The following is a 27197-nucleotide window of genomic DNA, read 5'->3' on the forward strand; positions in this document are numbered from 1 at the left end:
GTTTTTCTTTGTGTTATTTCCAATGAATACCACGGTAACAAAACCTATTCTACAGGTTTATAACAAGATGTACTATCTCTATTTATCTCTCTCAAGCTCTATGTTCCTCTTCCTGTCTTTCTTTATCTCTGTGTCCCTCCTCTTTATCTCCCCTATGTCCTCCTCCTGCTTTATGATCTTATTGTCCTTGACTTGTGCTGTAAACTCTCTCAGCCCTCACAGCAGATGTGATGTGGATTGAGTAACAATGGCAAAATGGAAAACTTCACATAATGTGCTTTCAGTTACATGTGCAAGTTGTGAAACTTCATAACTTAGAAAAGAATATGTTTTTTATTGTCACATATACCAGCTAGGTTCAGTGAAATGTGTTGTTTTACAGGGTCGGCCAGAGTAGTACAGCACCTCTGGAGCAATTTAGGTTATAAGTGCACATTGACAGATTTTTCCTCTTGTCGATTTCTGTAAACGAACCAGCGACCTTTCGGTTACTGGCCCAATGCTCTAACCACTAGGCTACCTGTCCCCTGAATAGATTAGTACATGTCATAATGTACTACTAACTACATTGCTGAGCTATATTTCTCCATTGGGACTTAATCTGCAAATATCTCAATATATTTGTGATATTAATCAATGTTGTAATGATGAATAAAGGTTGCTAGAACAAAGTAACTCACAAATATTAAACAAAACACCCCACACTAAAGACGATGCCTGCATGCCACACCCTTCTGGCCAAATCATTTGCAATGATGAAAGGACTGAAGCTTAGCTATCTGAACACATCATATAACACTTGTGGTGAACTAGAACATGGTGAACCGTGTTGTGAACCAAAAGGCAACGTGTCTCAACTGAATATCACACCACAATATTACATCACAATCCTTTTTTCTGACTTGAGGCTAAGGTTTGTAAAAACGCTGTCTCTTTTACATATATGGAGGTAGTGTTGCCAGATTTCATGACACTTTACAGATGAATCTGAGCCAAAATCCCACCAAGTCCATTAAAGGTAGCCCAGTTGCAGGTGAGGAAAAGTGCCCAATCTGGCACCACCATATGGGGTAACAAAAGACAGATGAAAGGGTTGACAGAGTTCATGTCTTCTTAAAGGAAGATATATAGAGTGAACTTGATCCCTGTCTATTTTTGTATTTGTCTTTATTTAACCTTTTAACTGGGCAAGTCAGTTAAGAACAATGACGGCCTACCCCGGCCAAACCCGGACGACACTGGGCCAATTGTGTGCCGCCCTATGGGACTCCCAATCACGGCCGGTTGTGATACAGCCTGGATTCGAACCAGGGTATCTGTAGTGACTAACTAACTATGGGAGGTTATCCACAGCAGGTGAGACAGGGTCAACCAAATGATCTATATCAATGGGGTCATATTATCACTGACTTCTACAACTACCAACCAACCCCACCGAGCCGCGCCAGCTGTCAAAGCTAATGATCATAACGGCAAAGATGATAACGGCACCGATTATAGCGGCAATGATGACAATGCTGATGATGGAGGAAAAGAGTTTAGCATCGGTCCGGATGTTTGTATTCTCTGAGTCGTTGCCGGGCCAACGGAGAAAGTCTCCGTCAGCAGCGGCAGCTGGCTGCGTCAGAGGTTACACCGCATCAATCAACTTCCTGTTTCTAAGAAAGCAGTTTGTAGGTGAGGCTAAAGCTCTCTCTTTTTCTCTCTCTCTTCTCACTCTCTAGGTTGACTCCCTCTCTCTCACTCACTTTCTCGCTCTGTTATTTATTTTTATAAAGAAAATGTACAACAACACACACACACGCTGCACTAGACTCTCGACAGGCTCAACCCACCCTGCAGCTGTGCAGCCAGTCATCTTTCACTTTCCCTCTTTCTTTTTTCCTCCTCCCTCTCCCTTTCTTTCCCTCTTTCTTTTTTCCTCCTCCCTCTCCCTTTCTTTCTCTCTTTCGCTCCCTTCTCTTCTCTGTCTCTCCCCCTCTTTCTCTCCCCCCCCTGCACTCTCTCTGTCTCTCTCTCCCTCTTTCTCTCTCCCTCCTTCCCTCCCTCTCAGCAGATATCTGCCAATCTGGCTGCTGTACAGACATAATTGCCATTATGACTGTTGTGGCCCCCACATCACACAGAGTAGTGATTGTTCAGCGAGAGAAGGTCCTAACACTGTCCGCTCTGTGGAGACGTCACACAACATTATCATAGCGTGACTAGATAATGCACACACACACAGCCCTGAGCACGCACGCGCATTAACACACACACACTGCCGTGAGCACACATGCCCACACACACACGAGACAACTATCCACGCAATATCTTCTCTCTCTCTCTCAGACTTTCTGTCTCCTCATCATCCAATAAAGCGCTAAACAAACATAAGCGTCTAAACGTGATGGAAAATCCATACAGTGTGGCCTTTGTGCTGTCAATCTAATGTCTAGCCCTTGGTAAACACACCCTACAGCACACCGTGCCACACACACACACACACACACACACACACACACACACACACACACACACACACACACACACACACACACACACACACACACACACACACCAACCATACAGCACACAAAGCCAATAGAAAATGAAAGGAAAATTAAATGGATGGAAAAGCAGTTTGTGCAAAAAGAGGAACTGCAGAGAGTGTGTAGGGGGAGGACACATTGAGGCTGAGGTTTGGGAAAATGGACCTTGTCCCAAAATTCTATTCTGGTTAGTTTTATTCCCATCTTGGAAAGGTCAGATACATTTTGGGCAAAAAATAAATAAAACATTCCTGACGTCACTGTGGCTTTTCATGAATAAACACATTTGTGATTGTTTGCATAAGTTCCATTTAAAAGGTTGTAATATAATGGGTCTGCATGGTGACGTGTAGAGTGGAAATTTGGGTATATGGGAACTATGATTAGACATCGGAAGGCTCAACTCCCCTTAGGGGAACACTGATGGCGCTATATCAATGAGAGAAGAGTGCATACTTTCTCTACTATTCAGGTTAAGTTTATAGTGTGAAGTGACTGATGTCAGACTCATAAAAGCTGAGAATGTGTTGACAATTATTTCATTGTTATGTAATGCAGGTTTTTGGTTTTACTATCCTCATGGGGATCAGAAGGAAAACTAGCTGTCCTCCGGCTACACCATGGTGCTACTCTACAGAGTGCTGTTGAGGCTACTGTAGACCTTCATTGCAAAACAGTGTGTTTTTATCAATTATTTGGTGACGTGGATATATTTAGTATAGTTTTATCTAAAAAGGATAGGAGGATGGTCCTCCCCTTCCTCCTCTGAGGAGCCTCCACTGCTCATGTTTACATTTAGACACTCAGGAGTTGGCGTGAGATATGGGTTTGAAAACGTACCTCAATGCAGGGATGGGATATGCCAATGTACTCCAAATTTTACCTTTATCCACACTGATACATAGAGGAGATTGAAATATTGCTTGTTTTCCAAGAAAACTGCCCTTTTTGTCCTCATGCTAGCTAGCAGTAGCCAATCAGTTCCTTTGTTGTTCAATATGAAGTGCCATTCCATAATGGCTGTTGTGGCTACTGCTAGCTAGCATGAGGACAAAAAGGGCAGTTTTCTGGGAAAACAAGCAATATTTCAATCTTCTTGATGGACCAGTGTTGTAGAGTAGTGGTTAGTTTTAGGGTTAAGAGTTAGGGTTCTAATCAAGTCAAATCACATTGTATTGGTCACATGGTTAGCAGATGTTAATGCGGGTGTAGCAAAATGCTTGTGCTTCTAGTTCCAACCATGCAGCAATATCTAACAAGTGATATCTAACAATTTCACAACATATACCCAATACACACAAGTAAAGGAACGGAGTTAAGAATATATACATATTTGGACAAGCAATGTCAGAGAGGCATAGACTAAGATACAGTAGAAAAGTATAGAATGCAGTGTATAAATATGAGATGAGTAATGCAAGAAAGGTAAATATTATTAAAGTGACTAGTGTTCCATTTGTTAAAGTGGCCAATGATTTCAAGTATGTGTATGTAGGCTGCAGCCTCTCTGTGCTAGTGTTGGCTATTTAACAGTCTGATGGCCTTGAGATAGAAGCTGTTTTTCAGTCTGTCAGTCCCCGCTTTGATGCACCTGTACTGTCCTCGCCTACTGGATGATAGCGGGGTGAACAGGCAGTGGCTCAGGTGGTTGTTGTCCTTGATGATCTTTTCGGATTTCCTGTGACATCGGGTGCTGTACTGTAGGTGTCCTGGAGGGCAGGTAGTTTGCCCCCGGTGATGCGTTGTGCAGACCTCACTACCCTCTGGAGAGCCTTACAGTTCTGGGAGGAGCAGTTGCCGTACCAGGTGGTGATACAGCCCGACAGGATGCTCTCAATTGTGCATCTGTAAAAGTTTGTGAGGGTTTTAGGTGACAAGACAAATTTCTTCAGCCTCCACTGTCTGTGTGGGTGGACCATTTCAGTTTGTCAGTGATGTTTACGCCCAGGAACTTAAAACGTTCCACCTTCTCCCCTGCTGTCCCGTCGATGTGGATAGGGGGGTGCTCACTCTGCTGTTTCCTGAAGTACACGATCAGGTTAGGTTAAGGGAAAATATGATTTTGAATGGGAATCAATTGCTTAGTCCCCGCAAGGATAGTAAAACAAACGCATTTGTGTGTGTGTGTGTGTGCGTGTACAACCGGTAACGGTACCAACAGACATTTCCACAGAACAGCCCACACGTGACGCATAATTCTTTCATTAACTCTTCAGGGGAACTGGGAGGGGCGGAACCACACAGACAACAGCTGTGATTGATGGAATGGTTACCTGACATGGCCTCTTGGATCTGGAAACCCATTCAATAACACCCACCCACTGAAAACAATGAACAAACACGCTACCACACATCTCTCCCCACAGTAGCATGTAATGGCAGTGTTAATGCCAATATCCTCTCACTGTCAATAACTATACCCTTGACTTGTTTTGAGCTTCATAACTTCCTACGGCTGTGATAGGTTGTTGTCTCACCTGGCTATCTTAAGATGAATGCACTAATGTAAGTAGCTCCGGTTGCCAGAAGATACTGACCCTACCGTTACGCTTGTTTACACTGAGCTGCACTGGCGTCAGAACACAATCATAGTTACTTTAAGACACCTAGGAGCTGGCGCTAGATACGGGGGTTGAAAACGTGCGTCAATGCAGGGATATGCCACTATACTACACATTTTACCTTTATCCACACTGATACATCGAGAAGATTGAAATACTTCCCTTTTCATCCCCATGCTAGCTAGCAGTAGCCACCGCAGCTATTTTAGAATGGCTGTGTCAGCCAATCAGTTTCTTTGTTGTTCAACATGACATGCCTTTCCATAATGGCTGCTGTGGCTACTGGTAGCTAGTAAGAGGACGAAAACGGCAATTTGGATAAAGGTACAATTTGGAGTATAGTGGTATATCCCATCCCTGCATTGAAGTAAGTTTTCCAACCCATATCTCTTGCCGGCTCCATGGTGTCTTCATATAACCATGACTGTGTTCCGACCCCAGTGCTGCTCAGTGTAAACAAGCATAATGGTAGGGTCGGTATCTTCAGCACACATTCAACTCAGAGGGCTTGATGATTAGTTTGATTAGCTGTGATTGTCCAGGGCTACAATAAAAATGGGTTCTCTAGGGGGACTTGAGGACTGGAGTTGGGAAACACTGTGCTAAATTACTCAAATGTAGTGTTTGATGGTTTCTGGTTATTCCTTTCATTTAAGACCTAGACAACCAGGTGAGGGGAGTTCCTTACTAATTATTGACCTTATTTCATCAATTAAGTACAAGGGAGGAGCGAAAACCCAGACACTCTGTGGAACGAGTTTGACATATGACGTAACTGTTATGCTGCTACCATGTTGTTATGTTGTGTTGCTGCCATACTGTTGTTGTCTTAGGTTTTTCTTTATGTAGTGTTGTCTCTTGTCATGATGTGTGTTTTGTCCTATATTTTTATTCATTTTTATCTTTAATCCCAGCCTCCATCCCTGCAGGAGGCTTTTTGCCTATTGGTAGGCCGTCATTGTAAATAAGAATTTGTTCTTAAGTGACTTGCCTAGTTAAATAAAGGTTCAATAAAACAAAGTATAACGCTGCACAACAAAAGTGGGCTGCCCAATTCAGATTTATTTTTTCTACACTTGTTGGTCTTTTGACCGATCAGCTCTTTCTACAATATTTGGGCAAAATATCAGACTTGAGCTACCTGTACTCAGCTGTAGATTTGCTCACATGATGCTGATTCATGTAAAGTATAAACATCCTGACTGATTGGCAAGTACATCCATGTGCACAATGGTAGCTAATGCCTCCAGATCACTGTCAGAGATGATAGCACTGGAGCTAGAAGAGTTTCAGTCAAGGACTATTGTATATGTGGGTGAGGCAGGGGAGACCCCTTATGGTCATTTCAGGTACTACAGCATTGCTGAACATCGTTTTTGAGAAGAAAACAAGAGGTAGTAAGACAACATCAGATGTTTTATTCTGTAATAATGGAAACATTGAGGTTGTTTTTATTCATTTACATTTTCAGATATACATGAGTAGGTACTAGTTAATAAATACATTTCACCTCAGGTTTCTTTGAATAACAGTGCATGCTCCCATAAAAAGACCCTCTCACTAACTTAAAAAAATCACATATCTTATAAGTTTACCATATAGTAATGTCTCACTCAGCAATGTCATTCTCAAACGTGCCAGTATGCACGCATACACACGCATGTACACAAACAACGCATTGGTACATGGCAATTCACGTCATTCAACAACAAAAACACTTACGCTACGCTAAATGTACCCCGTAGCAAATACTTATTTCTGAAATAATGGAGGGAGAAGTCCGTAAACAGAACATCATGTCTAAAAATAGACGCAGAGAGAGATCACTGTCATATGATGCATTATCATGATGGTGTGGCAAGTGACCTTTAAAGTTCTATATCTTGAAAACTTGATTGCTTACATGAAAAACATTTTGGGACTGTATCAACAGTTGACTAATGAAACAAAACGATTTTTTTTTTTTTTGTGGATTATTCCTTTTAGTGTGGAGTGGACACACCTTGGTTAGTTTGGTTATTCTAACTTGTCAGGAATCAGCTTGTCAGCATGGTGGGCAAACGTCTCAGCTACCAGCAGTGGGAAGACTATGGAAGCATCAGCGTACACCTGGAGAGAGAAACAAAACACAGAAAGGAAACAGAGATCTGTATATTTAGGCTTCTAAGAGACATTTCTGGAGATGGGAATGGAAAGAGCCACTGGAAAAGGTTCAACGTGAGTTTGTGTTTTATCTTTGGTCGATCTAATGCATCTATCAAGAGTTCTGGGGGCACTGCTCTCCTGCTTGACCCTGAGTTACACTAATATAGATGAAGTGAAAGTGTAAGGTGAGGCCAAAAGCACATTTCCATCTTCGGGTGGCTAATAAAGTTAGATTATTTTCTATTCCATCCATTAACCTTCAGACTGGGGATAAGATAGCTGGTGGGTGAGTTACCTTGACTGGCTTGGCATCCATGCGGATCTTCCCCCAAGACACTGCCTCATCAGGCCTGGCCCCTGAGTCTGAACCATCAAACTCCTGCCCAGTGTTCACAAACACTGCATAGTCCGCTCCATTCCTCTGAGGGAGGGAGGGGGGGGTTACATTATAATGAGATGGTTTGACCTGGTTGTTTAGTTACGGTTGCTAAACACCCGTGTTGGGGAAGCTACTCTGAAAATATAGTTTACCAAGCTACCAACTACTTTGAAAATGTAGTTCACTACATCCAAACTACTACATGATAAACTATAATATCTCAATCTGAAATGTCCTAGACTACAAATTGCAAGAACAGTAGTTCCAGTAGTTTGCGATGTAGCGGTTTAGCTAAGTCATTAACTACTGGAAACACGACCAAGATTTGAATGTAGTTCAACTACCACCAAGCTACTGTCAAATGTAATTACATTACTAGTTGAACTACATGTCATGTACTACTCCCCAACACTGCTAAGCACGTCAACTTTCTAACTGGTGAAATGCGACAGCACAAAATGATAGGAAAATAGGTGAATTGAACAGTTCATAATTTACACCCACATTATAATTAAGGAATATGATCATAGAGAACATTTTATAGTAGTAGTAATAGTAGTTACTTACCATCAGATTGGCATTGGCTATATGGTGTTTGACCAGGCCGCCACCCAGAATAATCATCCCTGTCCGTTTGGCAAACACTGCCTTGCTGTTCAACCTGCGGATATCTACAACACAGACCATGTTATCAGCACAATACATTACACACCACCCTTCAACTACAAAACCAAGCACACCACCCTTCAACTACAAAACCAAGCACACCACCCTTCAACTACAAAACCAAGCACACCACCCTTCAACTACAAAACCAAGCACACCACCCTTCAACTACAAAACCAAGCACACCACCCTTCAACTACAAAACCGAGCACACCACCCTTCAACTACAAAACCAAGCACACCACCCTTCAACTACAAAACCAAGCACACCACCCTTCAACTACAAAACCAAGCACACCACCCTTCAACTACAAAACCGAGCACACCACCCTTCAACTACAAAACCGAGCACACCACCCTTCAACTACAAAACCAAGCACACCACCCTTCAACTACAAAACCGAGCACACCACCCTTCAACTACAAAACCAAGCACACCACCCTTCAACTACAAAACCAAGCACACCACCCTTCAACTACAAAACCAAGCACACCACCCTTCAACTACAAAACCAAGCACACCACCCTTCAACTACAAAACCAAGCACACCACCCTTCAACTACAAAACCGAGCACACCACCCTTCAACTACAAAACCAAGCACACCACCCTTCAACTACAAAACCAAGCACACCACCCTTCAACTACAAAACCGAGCACACCACCCTTCAACTACAAAACCGAGCACACCACCCTTCAACTACAAAACCAAGCACACCACCCTTCAACTACAAAACCAAGCACACCACCCTTCAACTACAAAACCAAGCACACCACCCTTCAACTACAAAACCAAGCACACCACCCTTCAACTACAAAACCAAGCACACCACCCTTTAACTACAAAACCAAGCACCAAAACAGTGACATATACTATTGAGTGCATAGATATCTGGAATGAATGTCACCAAGTTTGTGGTGGATGAGATATGTACAGTTGAAGTCGGAAGTTTACATACACCTTAGCCAAATAAATTTAAACTCAGTTTTTCACAATTCCTGACATTTAATCCTAGTAAAAATTCCTTGTCTTAGGTCAGTTAGGATCACCACTTTATTTTAAGAATGTGAAATGTCAGAATAATAGTAGAGAATGATTCATTTCAGCTTTTATTTAATTTAAATCAAATTCCCAGTGGGTCAGAAGTTTACATACACTCAATTAGTTTTTGGTAGCATTGCCTTTAAATTGTTTAACTTGGGTCAAACGTTTCGGGTAGCCTTCCACAAGCTTCCCACAATAAGTTGGGTGAATTTTGGCCCATTCCTCCTGACAGAGCTGGTGTAACTGAGTCAGGTTTGTAGGCTTCCTTGCTTGCACACACTTTTTCAGTTCTGCACACAAATGTTCTACAGTATTGAGGTCAGGGCTTTGTGATGGCCACCTTGACTTTGTTGTCCTTAAGCCATTTTGCCACAACTTTGGAAGTATGCTTGGGGTCATTGTCCATTAGAAAGACCCATTTGCGACCAAGCTTTAACTTCCTGACTGATGTCTTGAGATGTTGCTTCAATATATCCGCATACTTTTCCTGCCTCATGATGCCATCTAGTTTGTGAAGTGCACCAGTCCCTTCTACAGCAAAGCAATCACACCACATGCTGCTGCCACCCCCGTGCTTCACGGTTGGGATGGTGTTCTTCGGCTTGCAAGCCTTCCCCTTCTTCCTCCAAACATAGCGATGGTCATTATGGCCAAACAGTTCTATTTTTGTTTCATCAGACCAGAGGACATATCTCCAAAAAGTACGATCTTTGTCCCCATGTGCAGGTGCAAACCGTCGTCTGACTTTTTTATGGTGGTTTAGGAGCAGTGGCTTCTGCCTTGCTGAGCGGCTTTTCAGGTTATGTCAATATAGGACTCGTTTTACTGTGGATATAGATACTTTGTACGTGATTCCTCCAGCATCTTCACAAGGTCCTTTGCTGTTGTTCTGGGATTGATTTGTACTTTTCGCACCAAAGTATGTTAATCTCTAGGAGACAGAACGCATCTCCTTCCTGAGCGGTATGACGGCTGCATGGTCCCATGGTGTTTATACTTGCGTACTATTGTTTGTACAGATGAACGTGGTACCTTCAGGCATTTGGAATTTGCTCCCAAGGATGAACCAGACTTGTGGAGATCTGGTTGATTTGAAATTTGATTTGATTTTTTTTTTTTAATGAATTTTGGGGTCTTGGCTGATTTCTTTTGATTTTCCCATGATGTCAAGCAAAGAGGCACTGAGTTTGAAGGTAGGCCTTGAAATACATCCACAGGTACACCTCCAATTGACTCAAATTATCTCAATTAGCCTATCAGAAGCTTCTAAAGCCATTACATAATTTTCTGGAATTTTCCAAGCTGTATAAAGGCACAGTCAACTTAGTGTATGTAAACTTCTGACCCACTGGAATTGTGATACAGTGAATTACAAGTGAAATAATCTGTCCGTAAACGATTGTTGGAAAAATGACTTGTGTCATGCACAAAGTAGATGTCCTAACCGACTTGCCAAAACTATAGTTTGTTAACAAGAAATTTGTGGAGTGGTTGAAAAATGAGTTTTAATGACTCCAACCTAAGTGTATGTGAACTTCCGACTTAAACTGTAGTTACAATGTAAATCAAGGCAAGTTTGTGGTCTCACATTACCAAAGGAAAGAACTGGCAGCAGCTAGAGGGTAGAGCTTTGGGCCAGTAACCGAAAGGTTTGAATCCCTGACACGACAAGGTGAGAAATTGGTCGATGTGCCATTGAGCAAGGCATTTATTCCTTATTGCTTCGGTCAGTCGCCATGGATGACAAAATTTGAAATGTACATAGACAGAACCCCAGTCCTCATGTCTCCTCTCTCTCTTACCATCTACTATATCCAGCACCAGCCCAGGGTTTTTATATGAGTGGAAATAGATCATGTCCCCAATGGATCCATCTGTCAGAGCAGGGCTGAACACTGGGATGTCATTCTGCAACAGAGGTTGAACATCTATTGATTATATGAACACAGCCTATTATAACTCAATGAGGGCTACAGGGAGGGAGGGAGGCAGAGAGAGAAAATGTGAATGACAATTTAGTGTATTAGACAGCACCCACAAACAACTGATACAGCAACAAATATGAACAATAATATTATGATCCGTTAACCTTGTAGAGGTCATTGTGATAGTGTAAGGTGAGGCCAATGAGGGGCTTGAGCCCCCTACTGTACGTTATACTGGTGAGTTTAGAGAGGGGAATGATAAAGATACTTCACAAATGGAGAGAGAGAACAAAGAGCACTAGTTTCAATTCATTCCACTGATATCTCCTGTTTTATATCAAGGACAGGCTGATGAGAACAGTGAGCCCCTCCAGTCCTCACCTTATAGGCCCAGTAGTAGACAGACTCTGGGTTGTTGATCTCTTTGCCCAGACGGTGGATCATCTTGGACGGGGTCCAGTGGGTGCCCTAAAAGGTTAAGAGGTCAAAGGTCAATAGAATGTGACAATACCACCCCAATGAATACAACCCAGACACAGATACTGAAGATGACCTTTCCTGTACGAAGGGTTAAATTAGCTCACCTCATCTTTCTGCTCCTGCACCATCTGGTCCAGAATGGGCATCAGCCAGTCCTCAAACTTACAGTAGTTATCATTAGGTACCAGGAGGTTACCTATCCTAGAAAGAGAGCGAGAGTGGAGAGGAGAAAAGATTAATGACAATTTAGTGTATTAGACAGCACCTACAATAATAACTGGGTGGTTCGAGCCCTCTTCACCGTTAACTCAGACACCAGCCAGCTTCAGCTCGGTCAATACCTGCCAGTCTGCACAGCGCGATATCAACCCAGAACATGTCGGACTGCTTTTTCTCTACCACATCACCCTCTTTCTAAAATTATCCACCGAAATTGTTGGAACCCCTATTACTAGCCTGTTCAACCTCTCTTTCGTAAAGTCTGCGATCCCCAAAGATTGGAAAACGACCACAGTCCTCCCCCTCTTAAAAGGGGGAGACATTCTAGACCCAAACTATTATAGACCTATATCCATCCTGCCCTGCCTTTCTAAAATCTTCAAAAGCAAAGTTAACAAACAGATCACCGACCATTCGAATCCCATCATACCTTCTCCACTATGCAATCTGGTTTCTGAGCTGGTCATGTGTGCACATCAGCCGCGCTCAAGGTCCTAAACGTTATCGATAAAAGACAGTACTGTGCAGCCGTCTTCATCGACCTGGCCAAGGCTTTCGACTCTCAATAGCCTTGGCTTCTCAAATGACTGCCTCGCCTGCTTCACCAACTACTTCTCAGATCGATTTGACACACTGAACTCTGAGGGCCTGTTGTCCGGACCTCTGGCAGTCTCTATGGGGGTGCCACAGGGTTCAATTCTCAGGCCGACTCTTTTCTCTTTATATCAATGATGTCGCTCTCGCTGCTGGTGATTCTCTGATCCACCTCCACGCAGACGACACCATTCTGTATACTTCTGGCCCTTCTTTGGACACTGCGTTAACAAACCTCCAAACGAGCTTCAATGCCATACAACTCTCTTTCCGTGGCCTCCAAATGCTTTTAAATGCTAGTAAAACTAAATGCATGCTCTTCAACCGATTGCTGCCTGCACCTGCCCGCCCGACTAGCATCACTACGCTGGACGGTTCTGACTTAGAATATGTGGACAACTACAAATACCTAGGTGTCTGGTTAGACTGTAAACTCTCTTTCCAGACTCACATTAAGCATCACCAATCCAAAATTAAATCTAGAATCAGCTTCCTATTTCGCAACAAAGCCTCCTTCACTCATGCTGCCAAACATACCCTCGTAAAACCGATCCTTGACTTCGGCGATGTCATTTACAAAATAGCCTCCAACACTCTACTCAGCAAATTGAATGTAGTCTATCACAGTGCCATCCGTTTTGTCACCAAAACCCCATATACTACCCACCACTGCGACCTGTAAGCTCTCGTTGGCTGGCCCTCACTACATATTCGTCGCCAAACCCACTGGCTCCAGGTCATCGATAAGTCTTTGCTAGGTAAAGCCACGCCTTATCTCAGCTCACTGGTCACCATAGCAACACCCACCCATAGCACGCGCTCCAGCAGGTATATTTCACTGGTCATCCCCAAAGCCAACACCTGCTTTAGCTGCCTTTCCTTCCAGTTCTCTGCTGCCAATGATTGGAGCGAATTGCAAAAATCACTGAAGCTGGACTTATATATCCCTCTCTAACTTAAAGCATCAGCTGTCAGAGCAGCTTACCGATCACTGTACCTGTACACACCCCATCTGTAAATAGCACATCCCCATATTGTAATTTATAAATGTTTTTGCTCTTTTGCACCCCAGTATCTCTACTTGCACATCATCATCTGCACATCTATCACTCCAGTGTTAATGCTAAATTGTAATTATTTCATCTGTGTGGCCTATTTACTACATTACTACATTTGCACACACTGTACATAGATTTTTCTATTGTGTTATTGACTGTACGTTTGTTAATCTCATGTGTAACTCTGTGTTGTTTTTGTCGCACTGCTTGCTTTATCTTGGCCAGGTCGTAGTTGTAAATGAGAACTTGTTCTCAACTGGCCTACCTGGTTTAATAAAGGTGAAATTATTACTATTATAAAAAATATTTTTTTAAATATGGCCAATATACCACGACTAAGGGCTGTATCCAGGCACTCCACGTTGCATCATTCATAAGAACAGCCCTTAGCAGTGGTATATTGACCATATACCACACCCCCTTGTGCCTTACTGCTTAATTGTATTATGATCTGTGATCCATAGTAGAGGTGATAGTGCTCTACCTGTTGATGCCTCTCTGTCTCAGCTCCTTGCCAGACAGGCTGAACTCCCCCAGGTAGGTGGGGGCCAGACACTTGATGAAATCCTCCTCGACTCCCCCCGCTGTACTCACTATCACGTCCACCTGTTAGGAAGGTCCACAAACACATGTAGCATTTTACTAGTGTATATGATCCCCTATATGCACTGGCATCTTGAAGTGAGTGTTTATGCTGCAGGGGTGTCAAACTTAATTCCTGGAGGGCTGCAGTCTCTGCTGGTTTTTATTTTCAATAGGTGTCCAATTAAGACCTAGATAACCAGGTGGGGGCAGCTCCTACTAATCAAACACCTTAATTGATCAAGTACAAGTGAGGAATGACAGCCAGCAGACACTGAGCGCTGGAGGACTGGAATTTGACACACGAGGGTGGGTTGTTGTTTAGGACTGTACCATTTTGTGCTGTGCCAGGTAGCGGATAGACTCCCTCACTCCAGAGCTGATGAGGTTGGAGGTGTACCCCAGGAAGATGGTACAGCCCGAGTGGGAAGGGGAGGAGCCGCATCCTTCCTCTTCCTCCAGCGGCTCCAGACGCTTCTCAATCTGTGGTTATAAATAGATGACAGAAAAAGAGAAATATAGACCACATACAGTATGATAAAAGCTCTCTCTAATAAAGGGGTTTAAACATTTCTCCCTCTTCTTATTCCTCTCCCAATCCCCCAAAAAGCAAGGCCTAGAATCAGACAAGGAATGCTGTATGTCTACATAAATGGCAACAACTCAGATGCTAACATAACTCTCCACATCCCCAATTACTAGGCATCTTATCCCCTTATACGTCCTGGGATGTTTCGAGTAGGATCCCTAGTTCTCCCCTGTACACTGATCTTAGGTCAGCTGATTCTAGATCAACTCCTACACAGAGCGGGACATCCTCTGACCCAATGACAACACTAGCCTGCTCTCAAATCTGTTTGTGCTGTGTTGTCAACTCCTATGGTCATTGTGAGTTGTCAAGACAACACAAACAGATCTGGGACCAGGCTCTGAGAAGGCATCTCAACTCCCTAAACCTCTAGAGATGGATGATGTCATCTAGTCTGGAATACAACCTTTTATGCTCCGTTCACCATAGTTTTACTGAGCATATCAGTTAGGCCATCTAGCCTGGAATCCTGTGAGTCTCACCATCTTGTTGATCTCCTGTATGGCATGGGCCACGCTGCTAGCCTGGAAGCCTGTGGTGAGGAAGGACTGGAGCAGGGCACGGTGGTCCACTCCCTGGTTGAAGTCATAGCCCTTGATACGGGGCATGTCGTCTGGGAGGGCCGTGCTGGGCATCAGCACCGCATCCATGGCCACGAAGGGGGCGTGTTGTTCCGCCATGCCGTCTGTCAAACACAAGGAAGCAAATCAAAAGGGTATGCAACGGTTGAATAAAGAGTGCTGAACATTCATTTTACCTAAGTGTCTGCAAAGATAGTTTGTGGTTTTCAACCTAGAAAATCTACAAGCAAAATGATCTGACAGCTGGAATCCTGTAGTTCATGTTGAAAAGGTTTGCAAAGTGTCAGCACCATTATCAACTCCTTAAATCAACTGTCAACTCCCTACAGTAGCTAGCTAAATCAACTGTCAACTCCCTACAGTAGCTAGCTAAATCAACTGTCAACTCCCTACAGTAGCTAGCTAAATCAACTGTCAACTCCCTACAGTAAGTTAGCGAAATCAACTGTCAACTCCCTGAATCATTCTGATTCTACTGTATAGCTGGTGGCAAGCAACAATATTATGATCATGCCTTGTATTGTGCTTAGTAGCAACTTATAGAGACAGCATTCTAACGTCATCATTCAGCACATTTCATGACACCGAGATCAAAGCATAGCAAGTATAGCAGACGTTAGTTAGCAACTAACACTCCAATACCTGCTGGCTGCCTGGCTTGCAACTAGCTAGCTAGCTAGCTATCCATTCTCTATTGGCTTAAAAACAATTACACGCACTGACAAATGAAGCAACATAACTTTTTTTTGAATTAGAGAATGCTGAAACTAAAAAGGTATCATTGTATAAAGACAGACAAAACATTAGCAACACACCACAGGTCTAGCGCTCTGACATTCCCCATGCAGCACATGAAACAACTACGGAAAGTGCAAAGGTTCAAACGTAGCAACGCATTCTGGTGAAAGATTGTGTTCTGTTTGCATCCTTCCTATGCTTATCATTATGTGGGTCACCCAACCACTCACACACACCTGTTCTCCCTGCTCCCTCCAGTCTCTTTTATCATCAGTGAGGGATGTGTGATGTTGATGTGACATTTCCAGGACTGTGTGTGTAACCTTTAAACCTGACACACATCACAGCAGCTTTGAAGTGGCCTCCACAGTAACAACAAAGAGCAGAGGGGGAAACCAGAAGTTAAAAAGGGAGGCCAGATGCCACTCTGACAGAAATTGGGACCTCGGTTGGACGTAGGCTCACATAGCCTAGTGTTAAGAGTATAACAGTAACTTTTCCATTATTATTTCAAATCTAAATCCATATTTGGAGGTGGAACAGGTTTCTGTGTGTTCAGCAGGTTTTACATTTTCAACTCTCAACAATTGATTGCAATTCCATTAATTTATTTTCTCTCACTTTGGAGTGGAAAGAAGTGGAGTTTCAGCTTGCTGTCTGGGACTAAAAGTGGGAGTCTCTCTGGAGGAGGGGGATGTCAGAGAAGGTGTGCAGCAATAACAGTGTGATGCAGGCACGGAGGACTGTGGAACAACTACGAGTGGAGGCAAGCATGGAGAGGATCAAGGTGAGAGTACACTAAAGTAGCCTGTGTGTAATGAATTAGTTGGAAGTAGAATTTCAAATTAATTTGGAGAATGACAATTTTGTTGATCAATACTTTCATTTGATGACTCAAAAATAAGATCAATTGTGGGAGCAGTGCAGAGCAGTCTGATACAGAACGGATAAAGGAAAATGAGAACTTACCCCCACCCTCGTTTTAGGACACATCAGTAACTCTGTGTATATTGGGCATCACCTTTCTTCTGAATGTACAATAACCTCAGCTTTGAGACAAGCTTTAAGTGATGGCTGTTCCTTACTTCTTCCTCCCAGATCTCCACAGCAGCTGCCCAGCTGGTACAGTACTGTCAGGAGCACAGTCGCAGTGACCCCCTCCTCACCGGCATCTCTGCCTCCTCCAACCCCTTCAAAGACAAGAAGACCTGTGTCCTGCTGTAGAAAGGCTGCTCTCTGGTGCTGCATTCAACAGTGCTTCATCATCAACAACAGTGAAACATTTTGATGCCAGGCTACTTCAACATGTCCTACTTCATGCCAGACAAGACATTAACATGTTGGCTAAAGCAAAAAGTGACTGGTTGGTACAGTATTGGTCATGCTGTAACTTCAGCATATGGCCTGCAGTCTAGGAATGTCTCAATAACAAAGGAAAGCAAACTGTTTATATCTTCTTCTTGACATTACAGAACCACAAGGTACACTGGTAAACAATGAATTGATTGAGTGTAAACATTTTATTCATAACAAAAGAAATCACACATAGCATATTCACAAAAGCATATTTACAAACTCTGAATCACTTGGGTATTTTTATGCAGTCAGAGGACTCTCTTGCAGCAGGTGAAGAGGGGTCGCAGATAAGGAGATTGATTGTTGCTAAGGACAGACACTGTTGCCTCAGACTATCAGTGTAAGAAAAACTTGTAAGAAATAATTAGTGAACAATGCAGTACTATTGGGTTTTGCACTCAAACGAGCCACTTGAGCGAGGTTGGTGCTGGGACGCTACAGATTCAAATCAAAATCAACGTTTATTTTGTCACGTGTGTAACAGTACAGCGCTTTCCTCAACAGTGCAGAATTAAATAAAAAAATTAAAAAGAGCATTCCGTAACATGGTAAGAGTTGGTAAAGTAGTTACCCTAAGAGAGAATGACAACGAGGAAGAACTCAAAACAGTGTAATTGACAAACAAGTGCTGTGGTACTGAGTATAAGAACGCCACTACACACATTATGACAGTTAGACCAAAATACTTTACAATCAGTGCGTCAGAACGGCTTGACTGATTCTTTACATTGTGTTTCCGAATCTGTTTCAATTGTCAAAGAGAAAAATACTTCATCTATTTTCTAGAGACCAACTGTCTGGAATGCTGGTGGCGGAATGTCCTCATTTTTATCAACAAGCTAAAATCAGCCCATTGAAAAAACAAATCATGTACAAGTGTTTAAAACCATTCAGTGGTGATGTGCCTTAAATTAACTCCCAAATATACACTTGAAGCTAAAATCCAGTTTATGTGAAATCTTTGAACGAGTGCTGGGTCAACAACACAGGGACACACAGACAGAACTACACTACACCATGAAGTGTTATTATCTTGGGCTTTTTCTTTTACATTTCTTTACATTAGTTAAGGAAGCCTTTTTGTGTGTTCTTTTCTTTGATAAAATACATGGGGAATCACACAGACACACTAAATATGTTGGGCTTGTATATAGTTTTTGGGGTAAAGCTAAGAGCACTGGTCCTTCACGTCAACATTCTCACAGCATGAGAAAGTTGATCATTTTAACGACAGACCATTATACGTCAGTCATCTTGCATCACTTCAGGAACGTAAGTAGATTAGGGTGGGTGTGGCCCCCCTCACCTTCTGGCCCTCCACACCTCCACACACATTTCTCCTGATGCGATAGCCAGCACTCCTGCTTCCACACTCAACTACAGAGAGAGCGAGAGAGAGGACAGAGAGAGAGTGAAACAGATCTTTCTTCAACCAGATCAAGGTAGGAGGCTAAGGAGAGAGGCTATCAGCCATCAGAATCTCAAAAGAAAAAAGTGATGTGAGAGACTCACCCCATTGACGCCTGCTTGGTGGTGCAGTGTGCACAGCGTCCTTGGAGGGGCACAGGGGAGGTGCACCTGGAAGATGAATGGTTGATAAGATAGGAACAGGGAATGAAGAAACATGGATTTGTTCATTCATGTCATCAATGCACATTTGCTCTTTGATAATGGTTTAATGTTCTTTGTAACCGAATGGGCAGTGAAAATTATTTTCCTCTTAGGAGGACAATAAAGTAGCCTATCCATTTATCTAAAAACCCCCAAACAGAATTCCATTACAACAGAGCTGAATAGATATTACTACATATGTTAATATAACTATTGTATGGTGATGCCAAAGACAAATAACCATCCTGGGATGGACAATAAAGACATTGTAATCTAGTGGGTTCCAGGGTGTAAACCTGGCTAATGCTGGGTATACACTACACAAGTTCTAAATCTTAACTAGGACCTGTTCTTTTATTCCGCCCATCTTCAACCCCGGGACGTGGGTGCTCACATTACACCATGATTCCCTAGCTGATCCAGCCCTGCATTTCTCGGTTGTCGTAGGAAGAAAATGCTGACGCGCAACAGTGAGCTGCTTTACAAGTGTGCATATTATTATGTGCAGAAACATTTGTTAAAAAGACTGACTGAGGCCCAGAATATGGACTTAATATGAAATAATGATCATATGAAATTCTCTTTTAGGTTTCTGTCATGGTAGGACGCAGATATAATATTGCTGGAATTTGTTTTGCATGGCCCAGTGCCCCAGGTGGGTGGAGATTTCACTTAAGGACCAATGGAATGATAGAAAATAATCCAACTCCGCCCAACCGGGGCACCGGGCCATGTAAAACATCACCATCACCACGGTCCACACGGTGCATGTTGCTTTCCTCTTTGTTTTGGTCTCACATACTGAAAGCTCTGGCTATTGGCAGCCGTCCTTGCCCAATCGCGTTGTAGCACTGCTCATACTACAAGATACACAATCACCATTTCTGACGTCAAAAAATTATCGTGACCTCCGACAGGTGTCTGGAGAATGGAACAGCAATCATCGGTGAGTCCTTGACCCGCTCAAACAAACTACACGAGTCCCGACGTACTGATCCTAGTTCAAATGAATAAGATTACACCCCGATCATGAAAATTTATCTGGGACAGCAAAAATGTGGCGAATTCATGGCAAAATCGTGTAGTGTATGCCTGGCATAAACCAGAAAGAACGCCATGCCCACCATTGTTTCCCAGCATTCAGACTGGTTTAACCAGGCTAACAGGATGTACCTTGATGGTGCGGTCAGCGGAGCAGGTGTAGAGGCTCCCAGGGGACCTGTGGATGCCGGTGACCAGTGAGGTGTGTCCCACGTCAAACTGGGAGATGGGTTTGAAGAAACCGGCCTGCATGGAGAAGGCATGGAGCATGCCCCGGTTGTCCCCCGCCCACACCTCACTGTCACTGTAGCACATTGACAGCAGATAGGAGCTCAGCTGGGAAGAGAGGAGACAAACCAGAATGAAGACACACATACTAACATATTATAGCCTGGTCCTGGATCTGTTTGTGCCGACTTGCCAAATCCTGTCATTGTTGAACCAAATAAGATAAAACAGCCAAAGCGGAAGGGTCAGAAATTAAGGAACTTGTCTGTCGGCCCTGCATTAAAGACCAAAATTAGTTAAAGAAAATATTTATAAATAAAAAAGTATACCAGTTTCATTTAAGGACCAAAAACTTGACAGCTGTGCCATACAGATTGCAAAATAGTTGGGAAGAGATTCTCGATGTACCAAAACCATGGCACATGGTTTATGAACTGATATGCAAAACGACACCGGATTCAAAATGTAGAATGTTTTAATTATTATACAAAATTCTTGCAACCAGTAGAATGTTATATATATGGGCGATTCAACCATTCCAGCTCTGCACATTTTGCTGTGAAGAGACAGAATCATTAGATGACTTGTTTTGGTACTGTCCACATGTAGCTTGTTTTTGGTCGCAGGTTCAGGAATGGCTGAAAAATTGCAAAATTACCTGGAGCTAACCCTGCAAATAGCACTGCTGGGTGATTTGAAGAGTCATAGTCAATCAATCAGTAATATAATACTTTTAGTAAAAAAACTCTTTAATTTACAATCTGTAGAAACTATGAGAATAGAAAGGTTAAAAACTTTTGTGAAACATCACAGCACAATTGAAAACTATATGGACAGAGTTAAGAGATAGATGGGAGGGGTTGAGTGGAGCTGAAGGGTTGGACTAAAAACAACATAGCTAATGTCAAATATTATGTATCTGTAAAATGCATATAGGTTCAGAACTTTTGTGAAACAGCACAGTTAAAAACATATGGCAAATAGAATGGATGGTCTTCAGATATAGATGGGAGGGGTTGAGGGTAGCCGAAGGATGGGATTAAAAACAAAAAAATAAGTTTGGAGACACCTACTCATTCAAGGGTTTTTCTTTATTTTTAATATGCTCTACATTGTAGAATAATAGTGAATACATCATAACTATGAAATAATAAATATGGAATCATGTTGTAACCAAAACAAGTGTTAAAAAAATCTAAATGTATTTAAGATTCTAAGTAGCCACCCTTTGCCTTGATTACAGCTTTACACACTCATGGCATTCTCTCAACCAGCTTCATGAAGAAGTCACCTGGAATGCATTTAAATTAACAGGTGTGCCTTGTTCAAAGTTAATTTGTGGAATTTATTTCCTTCTTAATGCGTTTGAGCCAATCAGTAGTGTTGTAACAAGGTAGGGGTGGTATACATAAGATTTGGTAAAAGATCAAGTCCATATTATGGCAAGAACAGCTCAAATAACCAAAGAGAAATGACAGTCCATCAATTCTTTAAGACATGAAGGTCAGTCAATACAGAACATTTCAAGAACTTTGGAAGTTTCTTCAAGTACAGTCACAAAAACCATCAAGCACTATGATGAAACTGGCTCTCATGAGGACCGCCACAGGAAAGGAAGACCCAGAGTTACCTCTGCTGCAGAGGATAAGTTCATTAGCGTTAACTGCACCCCAGATTGCAGCCCAAATAAATTCTTCACGGAGTTCAAGTAACAGACACATCAACATCATCTGTTCATAGGAGACTGTATGAATCAGGCCTTCGTGGTCAAATTGCTGCAAAGAAACCACTACTAAAGGATACCAACAAGAAGAAGAGACTTGCTTGGGCCAAGAAACACGAGCAACGGACATTAGACAGGTGGAAATCTGTCCTTTGGTCTGGTGAGTCCAACTGCCGTGTCTTCGTGAGACGCAGAGTAGGTGAACGGATGATCTCTGCATGTGTGGTTCCCACCGTGGAGCATGGAGGAGGTGGTGTGATGGTGCTTTGCTGGTGACACTGTCAGTAATTTATTTAGAATTCAAGGCACACTTACACAACATGGCTACCATGGCATTGGGCAGCGATACGCCATCCCATCTGGTTTGCTCTTAGTGGGACTATCATTTGTTTTTCAACAGGACAATGACCCAAAACACACCTCCAGGCTGTGTAAGGGCTATTTGACCAAGGAGAGTGACAGAGTGCTGCATCAGATGACCTGGCCTCCACAATCACCCGACCTCAACCCAATTGAGATGGTTTGGCATGAGTTGGACCGCAGAGTGAAGGAAAAGCAGCCAACAAGTGTCCAGCATATGTGGGAACTCCTTCAAAACTGTTGGAAAAGCATTCCAGCTGAAGCTGGTCGAGAGAATGCCAAGAGTGTGCAAAGCTGTCATCAAGGCAAATGGTGGCTACTTTGAAGAATCTCAAATGTAAAATATATTTTGATTTGTTTTACACTTTTTTGGTTACTACATGATTCCATATGTGTTATTTCATAGTTTTGAGGTCTTCACTATTATTTTACAATGTAGAAAATAGTAAAAATAAAGAAAACCCATGGAATGAATAGGTGTGTTCAAACCTTTGACTGGTACTGTATGTATAATATTATTATATATAAATAAATAACAGAATTCATTTTTATATCTGTGTCTACACATGATGACCTGAAGTACCCAAAAATACTTTCAAAGTCTCCAGTAATATACCCTCCCTTTGCAACCCAAAGTGTGGGGAATACATGAACAGTAAATTGTCAATCTAATACTATTTTTATACAGTGTGTGTGTGCGTGTTTATACCTGTAGTTTCTGTAGGGTTTTCCCTGCTCTTCGGTCGTAGATGACCACAGTGCGGTCTTTACTCCCAGATAGGATGTACTGCTCGTCTGCTACCAGGCACAGCACCGCGTTGCTATGGAGACGTAGGCTCTTCACCAGAGGCTCCGCCACTGCAGCGCAGACAGATCATGACATCATCCTCCAGCGACATCTGACAATGTTAGTCTGTCAAATTCCATAAACCCATTGATAGTTCCTGGATTTGCTCTAATCAGATGATATATTCCGAATGGGCAGTCCATTTGGCCAACCAAAGGATAACACATAGAAATATAATTACTAGCGGGTAAAGGCCCTTAGTCCAATTACCCCTCAGTAAGTCTATTTCTATACAATAACCATTAGTATTGTTTGTGCTCACTTTTATCGACTGACAATCTAATTTAGTAGAACAGACTTCAAGTACCCATCTTATGAATCACTCACCTCTTGTGTCGTAGACGCTGACCTTCTTGTCGTAGGTGCCAGCCAGCAGCACGTCCTTCTGGGGGAGGGCCAGGCAGAGCACGGCAGCCCGGGCCCTGATTAGGCCCCTCTCAGCCCCTTGGGCCCCCAGATCCCATAGCCTCACTGTGCTGTCGAAGGAGCCCGAGGCCAGCAGGGGTCCCCGGGCCGCCAGGCACCACACCCAGCCTTTGTGGGTGCTGAAGAGGCCCTGGCCCCCCAGTGTATGGAGCAGCCTGCCCGTGGAGCCCCCATCCCGTAGGTCCCACAGGTTCACGTTCCTGTCCCGGGAGCCTGAGGCACACACCGCCCCGTCGCCCCCTACCAAGAGGACCGAGTTGACCTCAGCGATGTGTCCCGAGGGGAGCGAGAGGCGCTCCAGGGCTGGAGGAGGACTGGGAGCACGGCTGGACCCGTTTCTCTCCCCATCTGTTCCCAATCTCGGGCCCGCTATGTCATCTTGACCGTCTCTATCCGCCAAAACTCCCACTCTCTCCTCCACCTCGATGGCCTCCAGGACACCTTGTTCATCATCTCTCTCCTCCTCCAACATCATGGCCTCGGCTGCAGCCTCCTGTCTCTCCTCTCCCTCCCCAACTCCCATCGGTAGATCCCCTTCCCTATCTTGCTGCATCTCTCCCTCCTCCATCAACTCCTCCCCATCCCACGGTACCGCCATCACGCCTTGCACTTGAAGACCCACCTCCTCTACCCCTTCATCCACTTGGGGCCTGCCCTCTTCCACCTCCTCCCACTCTCCAATCCCTTCCTCTGCCAGGGCATCTCTATCCCTTTGCCTCTCCTGGGCCCTCTCCACCTCTCTCTCCCTCTCTGCCTGCTCGGCCTCCCTGGCGGCCCTCTCCCCCTGGCCCGTCCAGCAAGCGATCAGCTCCTCCATCTCCAGGCAGGCCGAGGGCCAGTCGAAGCCGTCCCGTGGCCCCACGGGGAAGGAAGCTCTGGGACCAGTTAGCCTGCGTGCCCGCAACTGCCACGCCGTGCTGTCCTTACCCACATTTCCCAGGGCGTGACACACCTGTAGAGGGAGAGACATGGACATGATTCACACTGTAGGGCTGGCCTGAATAGTACTAGGCTGGCTTGGAAATGTTATCTTCTCAAGATCCTTTCCATCATGGTTCCAGCAGCTATGATGGATGTGTAACCAGGTCATGACAGCCCAGTACAGGTCAGATAGATAAAGAACCCAATCGTTTATTTTTTCAAATGTCCCTAGCCTAGCATGGTTTCCAGTCTATTATGGCATTAGCCAATTCTGTTGTCAATGGCATGCTGGACAAGCTAAAGCAGAAACAGATCGGCATCCAGGAAAGGTATGACACTGTCCACCGACACACACCTGTGGCAGGACCGTGATGACACACTGTGCCGGGAGGTGCGAGGCGATGCGAGCCACCATCTCCCACGGCAACGACAGCAAGCCGCTTCCTTCAGCAGACGGGGAGGGGCTCGGTTCAGCAGAAGGGAGCTGAGAGCCTGGGGGAAGCCTGTGAAAAAGAACAGTGTGTTATACCCTTCTTACACATCCGTATCAACCCAAACTGTACAGGCGCTGACACATTGTTACATTGTCTTTTCCAGCACGGTTCCAGCTACTATTGCAGGCGCATCAAAACCAAGCCAGCAGTGCTCATTAGTGCACTACTAAGTATAATGGAACTGTTCTGAAAGCAGGAAGACTGTTGTGAGGGCCATCAGAGGTACCAACCCTAGCTGTCCAGGCCTGGAGGCTTCATTGGAGGGCTGTTTCAGTGGTGCCGATTTAGCTTCTTTCTCCCCTCTCCCAGCCCCTGCCTCATCTTGCCCCACAGTGACCCGAGGCTCGGCCATCCACTCCACTTACTGCAGGAGAGTGCATCATACATTTTAGTTTATTTTCAGATTCTCAGCTAAGGCGGTCTATCGTTGATGACTGGCACAATCAAATTGTCAATAGGGTCATGATTGTGCATTCATTGCTAACAAACGGAATAACTACAGTAAAAAAACTAAAATCTATACACCACCAGTGGGAACGGAACTTTATAACGTTAATTGCCCTAGTAATTTGACAGATACAGGCAACAAGTGTAACATGCTAGCAAGCTAGTTAGATGAGGCACTTACCCACAAGTCCCTATGTCACTTATGGGGAGGTCTGACAGACAGTTCATTTGACAGCAGTATCCTTAGTCAGTCCCCGTATGCCTTTTTAAAAAACTGTATGCTGAATATTTTCAATATGAGCCCGGTGCGAGACGAAAAAGCCTAACAGCTAGACAGCGACGGTTGCTACCGGGCGTTGGCTGGTACTATACTATCAGTGTCAAGCACGCTAACTTGCAAGATGGCCTTGTTTGCCAATCAAGCGAGTAATCCTGGAACTGATCACATGTACAAGTTCACAACTGTGCTAACCAGCTCCTCCACATTTAAAGAAAACACTGACCAATTATTCTTCTCTAACTCAGGCTTTCAAAGAAATCGGTTAGACATGAGTTGCTAGCTACTGTAAGAAGTTGATCCTTCATTCAAATTAGGTTTCCACTAGCTAGATAGCTGTATCGTAAAACCAAAAACGAGCATTTGGATCTCAATTTAAGGTGAGCAGTGTGGTTAAGGTTAGGTTTAAAATTAGATTTTAATAAGATAAATTCTAGAAATAGGTACGGTTTATGACTGCCGGTGACGCGACGACCCTAACAAATAGGGTTTCTTTTCCGGCGCATTCAACATTTCGTCATCAGCTTAAAATGTAAACAAACCACAATCTGTTCTTTTTTTTGTATGGCTATTTGTTTGTACACTAGCTGTTTGTTGGCTTTGTAAATTGTGTTGTTCATTTAAGAAAAAAAAAAAAAGCATAGGATCAGTTTTGACAATGGTTTACAATAAAGAACGGGGGCGGCAGCGTAGCCTAGTGGTTAGAGTGTTGGACTAGTAACCGGAAGGTTGCAAGTTCAAATCCCCGAGCTGACAAGGTACAAATCTGTCGTTCTGCCCCTGAACAGGCAGTTAACCCACTGTTCCTAGGCCGTCATTGAAAATAAGAATTTGTTCTTAACTGACTTGCCTAGTTAAATAAAGGTAAAAAAAAAAAAAAAAAAAAAAGAATTGCATACATACATTGAATGATAGGTCTGCACTTTAAGCGTAATCCATAGGTTGTCAGGCAGCTGTCTGAAAGTTGTACAACAAGCTGAGGAGTTCAGATCCTCATCTGATGGAAGCCATGAACAAATTATACCAAATGTGACAGGGCGCAAACATTAACTTGGCACATCCACTCAATGAGAGCTGCTGCCAATGACTGGAACGAACTGCAAAAGTCTCTGGAGCTGGAAACACTCATCTCCCTCACTAGCTTTAAGCACCAGCTGTCAGAGCAGCTCACAGATTACTGCACCTGTACATAGCCCATCTATAATTTAGCCCAAACAACTTCCTCTTCCCCTACTGTATTTATTTAGCTCCTTTGCACATTCTTCCACTGCAAATCTACCATTCCAGTGTTTTACTTGCTATATTGTATTTACCTCACCACCATGGCCTTTTTTTCCATTTACCTCCCTTCATTTGCTCACATTGTATATATA

General features: G+C 43.6%; 3 protein-coding genes across 3 annotated transcripts; 1 reads left to right on the forward strand and 2 right to left on the reverse strand.

Moving 5' to 3' along the window:
• Window positions 1–6490: 6490 nt before the first annotated feature.
• Window positions 6491–16276, reverse strand: LOC129845661 (deoxyhypusine synthase-like). The gene is made up of 10 exons (XM_055913531.1): window positions 16171–16276; window positions 15257–15459; window positions 14519–14668; window positions 14088–14209; window positions 11837–11933; window positions 11634–11720; window positions 11130–11235; window positions 8184–8287; window positions 7533–7658; window positions 6491–7201 (listed from the first exon to the last, which is right to left on the reverse strand). The coding sequence occupies exons 2-10, from the start codon at window positions 15452–15454 to the stop codon at window positions 7109–7111; spliced, it is 1083 nt and encodes a 360-aa protein (XP_055769506.1). The 5' UTR covers window positions 15455–15459; window positions 16171–16276; the 3' UTR covers window positions 6491–7108.
• A 106-nt stretch (window positions 16277–16382) lies between these two features.
• Window positions 16383–18391, forward strand: LOC129845662 (guanine nucleotide-binding protein G(I)/G(S)/G(O) subunit gamma-12-like). Its single transcript, XM_055913532.1, has 2 exons — window positions 16383–16880; window positions 17192–18391. Exons 1-2 carry the CDS (start codon window positions 16788–16790, stop codon window positions 17315–17317), a joined length of 219 nt encoding a protein of 72 aa, XP_055769507.1. The 5' UTR covers window positions 16383–16787; the 3' UTR covers window positions 17318–18391.
• Window positions 17586–26327, reverse strand: LOC129845660 (F-box/WD repeat-containing protein 9-like). Its single transcript, XM_055913530.1, has 8 exons — window positions 25729–26327; window positions 25331–25464; window positions 24962–25109; window positions 23587–24637; window positions 23122–23270; window positions 20234–20437; window positions 18962–19027; window positions 17586–18826 (listed from the first exon to the last, which is right to left on the reverse strand). The coding sequence occupies exons 2-8, from the start codon at window positions 25450–25452 to the stop codon at window positions 18752–18754; spliced, it is 1815 nt and encodes a 604-aa protein (XP_055769505.1). The 5' UTR covers window positions 25453–25464; window positions 25729–26327; the 3' UTR covers window positions 17586–18751.
• Window positions 26328–27197: the final 870 nt, after the last annotated feature.

This window comes from Salvelinus fontinalis, unplaced genomic scaffold, assembly GCF_029448725.1.
Source record: "Salvelinus fontinalis isolate EN_2023a unplaced genomic scaffold, ASM2944872v1 scaffold_0333, whole genome shotgun sequence".
NCBI lineage: Eukaryota > Metazoa > Chordata > Actinopteri > Salmoniformes > Salmonidae > Salvelinus > Salvelinus fontinalis.

Coding starts and splice junctions, on each gene's coding strand:
- LOC129845661 (XM_055913531.1), bottom strand. CDS start 15,454: ATGGCGGAACAACACGCCCCCTTCGTGGCCATGGATGCGGTGCTGATG. Junction 11,721..11,836: donor TGCAGGAGCAGAAAGATGAG/GTGAGCTAATTT, acceptor TTAACCTTTTAG/GGCACCCACTGGACCCCGTC. Junction 7,202..7,532: donor TGGATGCCAAGCCAGTCAAG/GTAACTCACCCA, acceptor TTCTCTCTCCAG/GTGTACGCTGATGCTTCCAT.
- LOC129845662 (XM_055913532.1), top strand. CDS start 16,788: ATGTCAGAGAAGGTGTGCAGCAATAACAGTGTGATGCAGGCACGGAGG. Junction 16,881..17,191: donor CAAGCATGGAGAGGATCAAG/GTGAGAGTACAC, acceptor TCTTCCTCCCAG/ATCTCCACAGCAGCTGCCCA.
- LOC129845660 (XM_055913530.1), bottom strand. CDS start 25,452: ATGGCCGAGCCTCGGGTCACTGTGGGGCAAGATGAGGCAGGGGCTGGG. Junction 20,438..23,121: donor AAACCCTACAGAAACTACAG/GTATAAACACGC, acceptor CTCTCTTCCCAG/CTGAGCTCCTATCTGCTGTC. Junction 19,028..20,233: donor CCGCTGACCGCACCATCAAG/GTACATCCTGTT, acceptor TTCATCTTCCAG/GTGCACCTCCCCTGTGCCCC.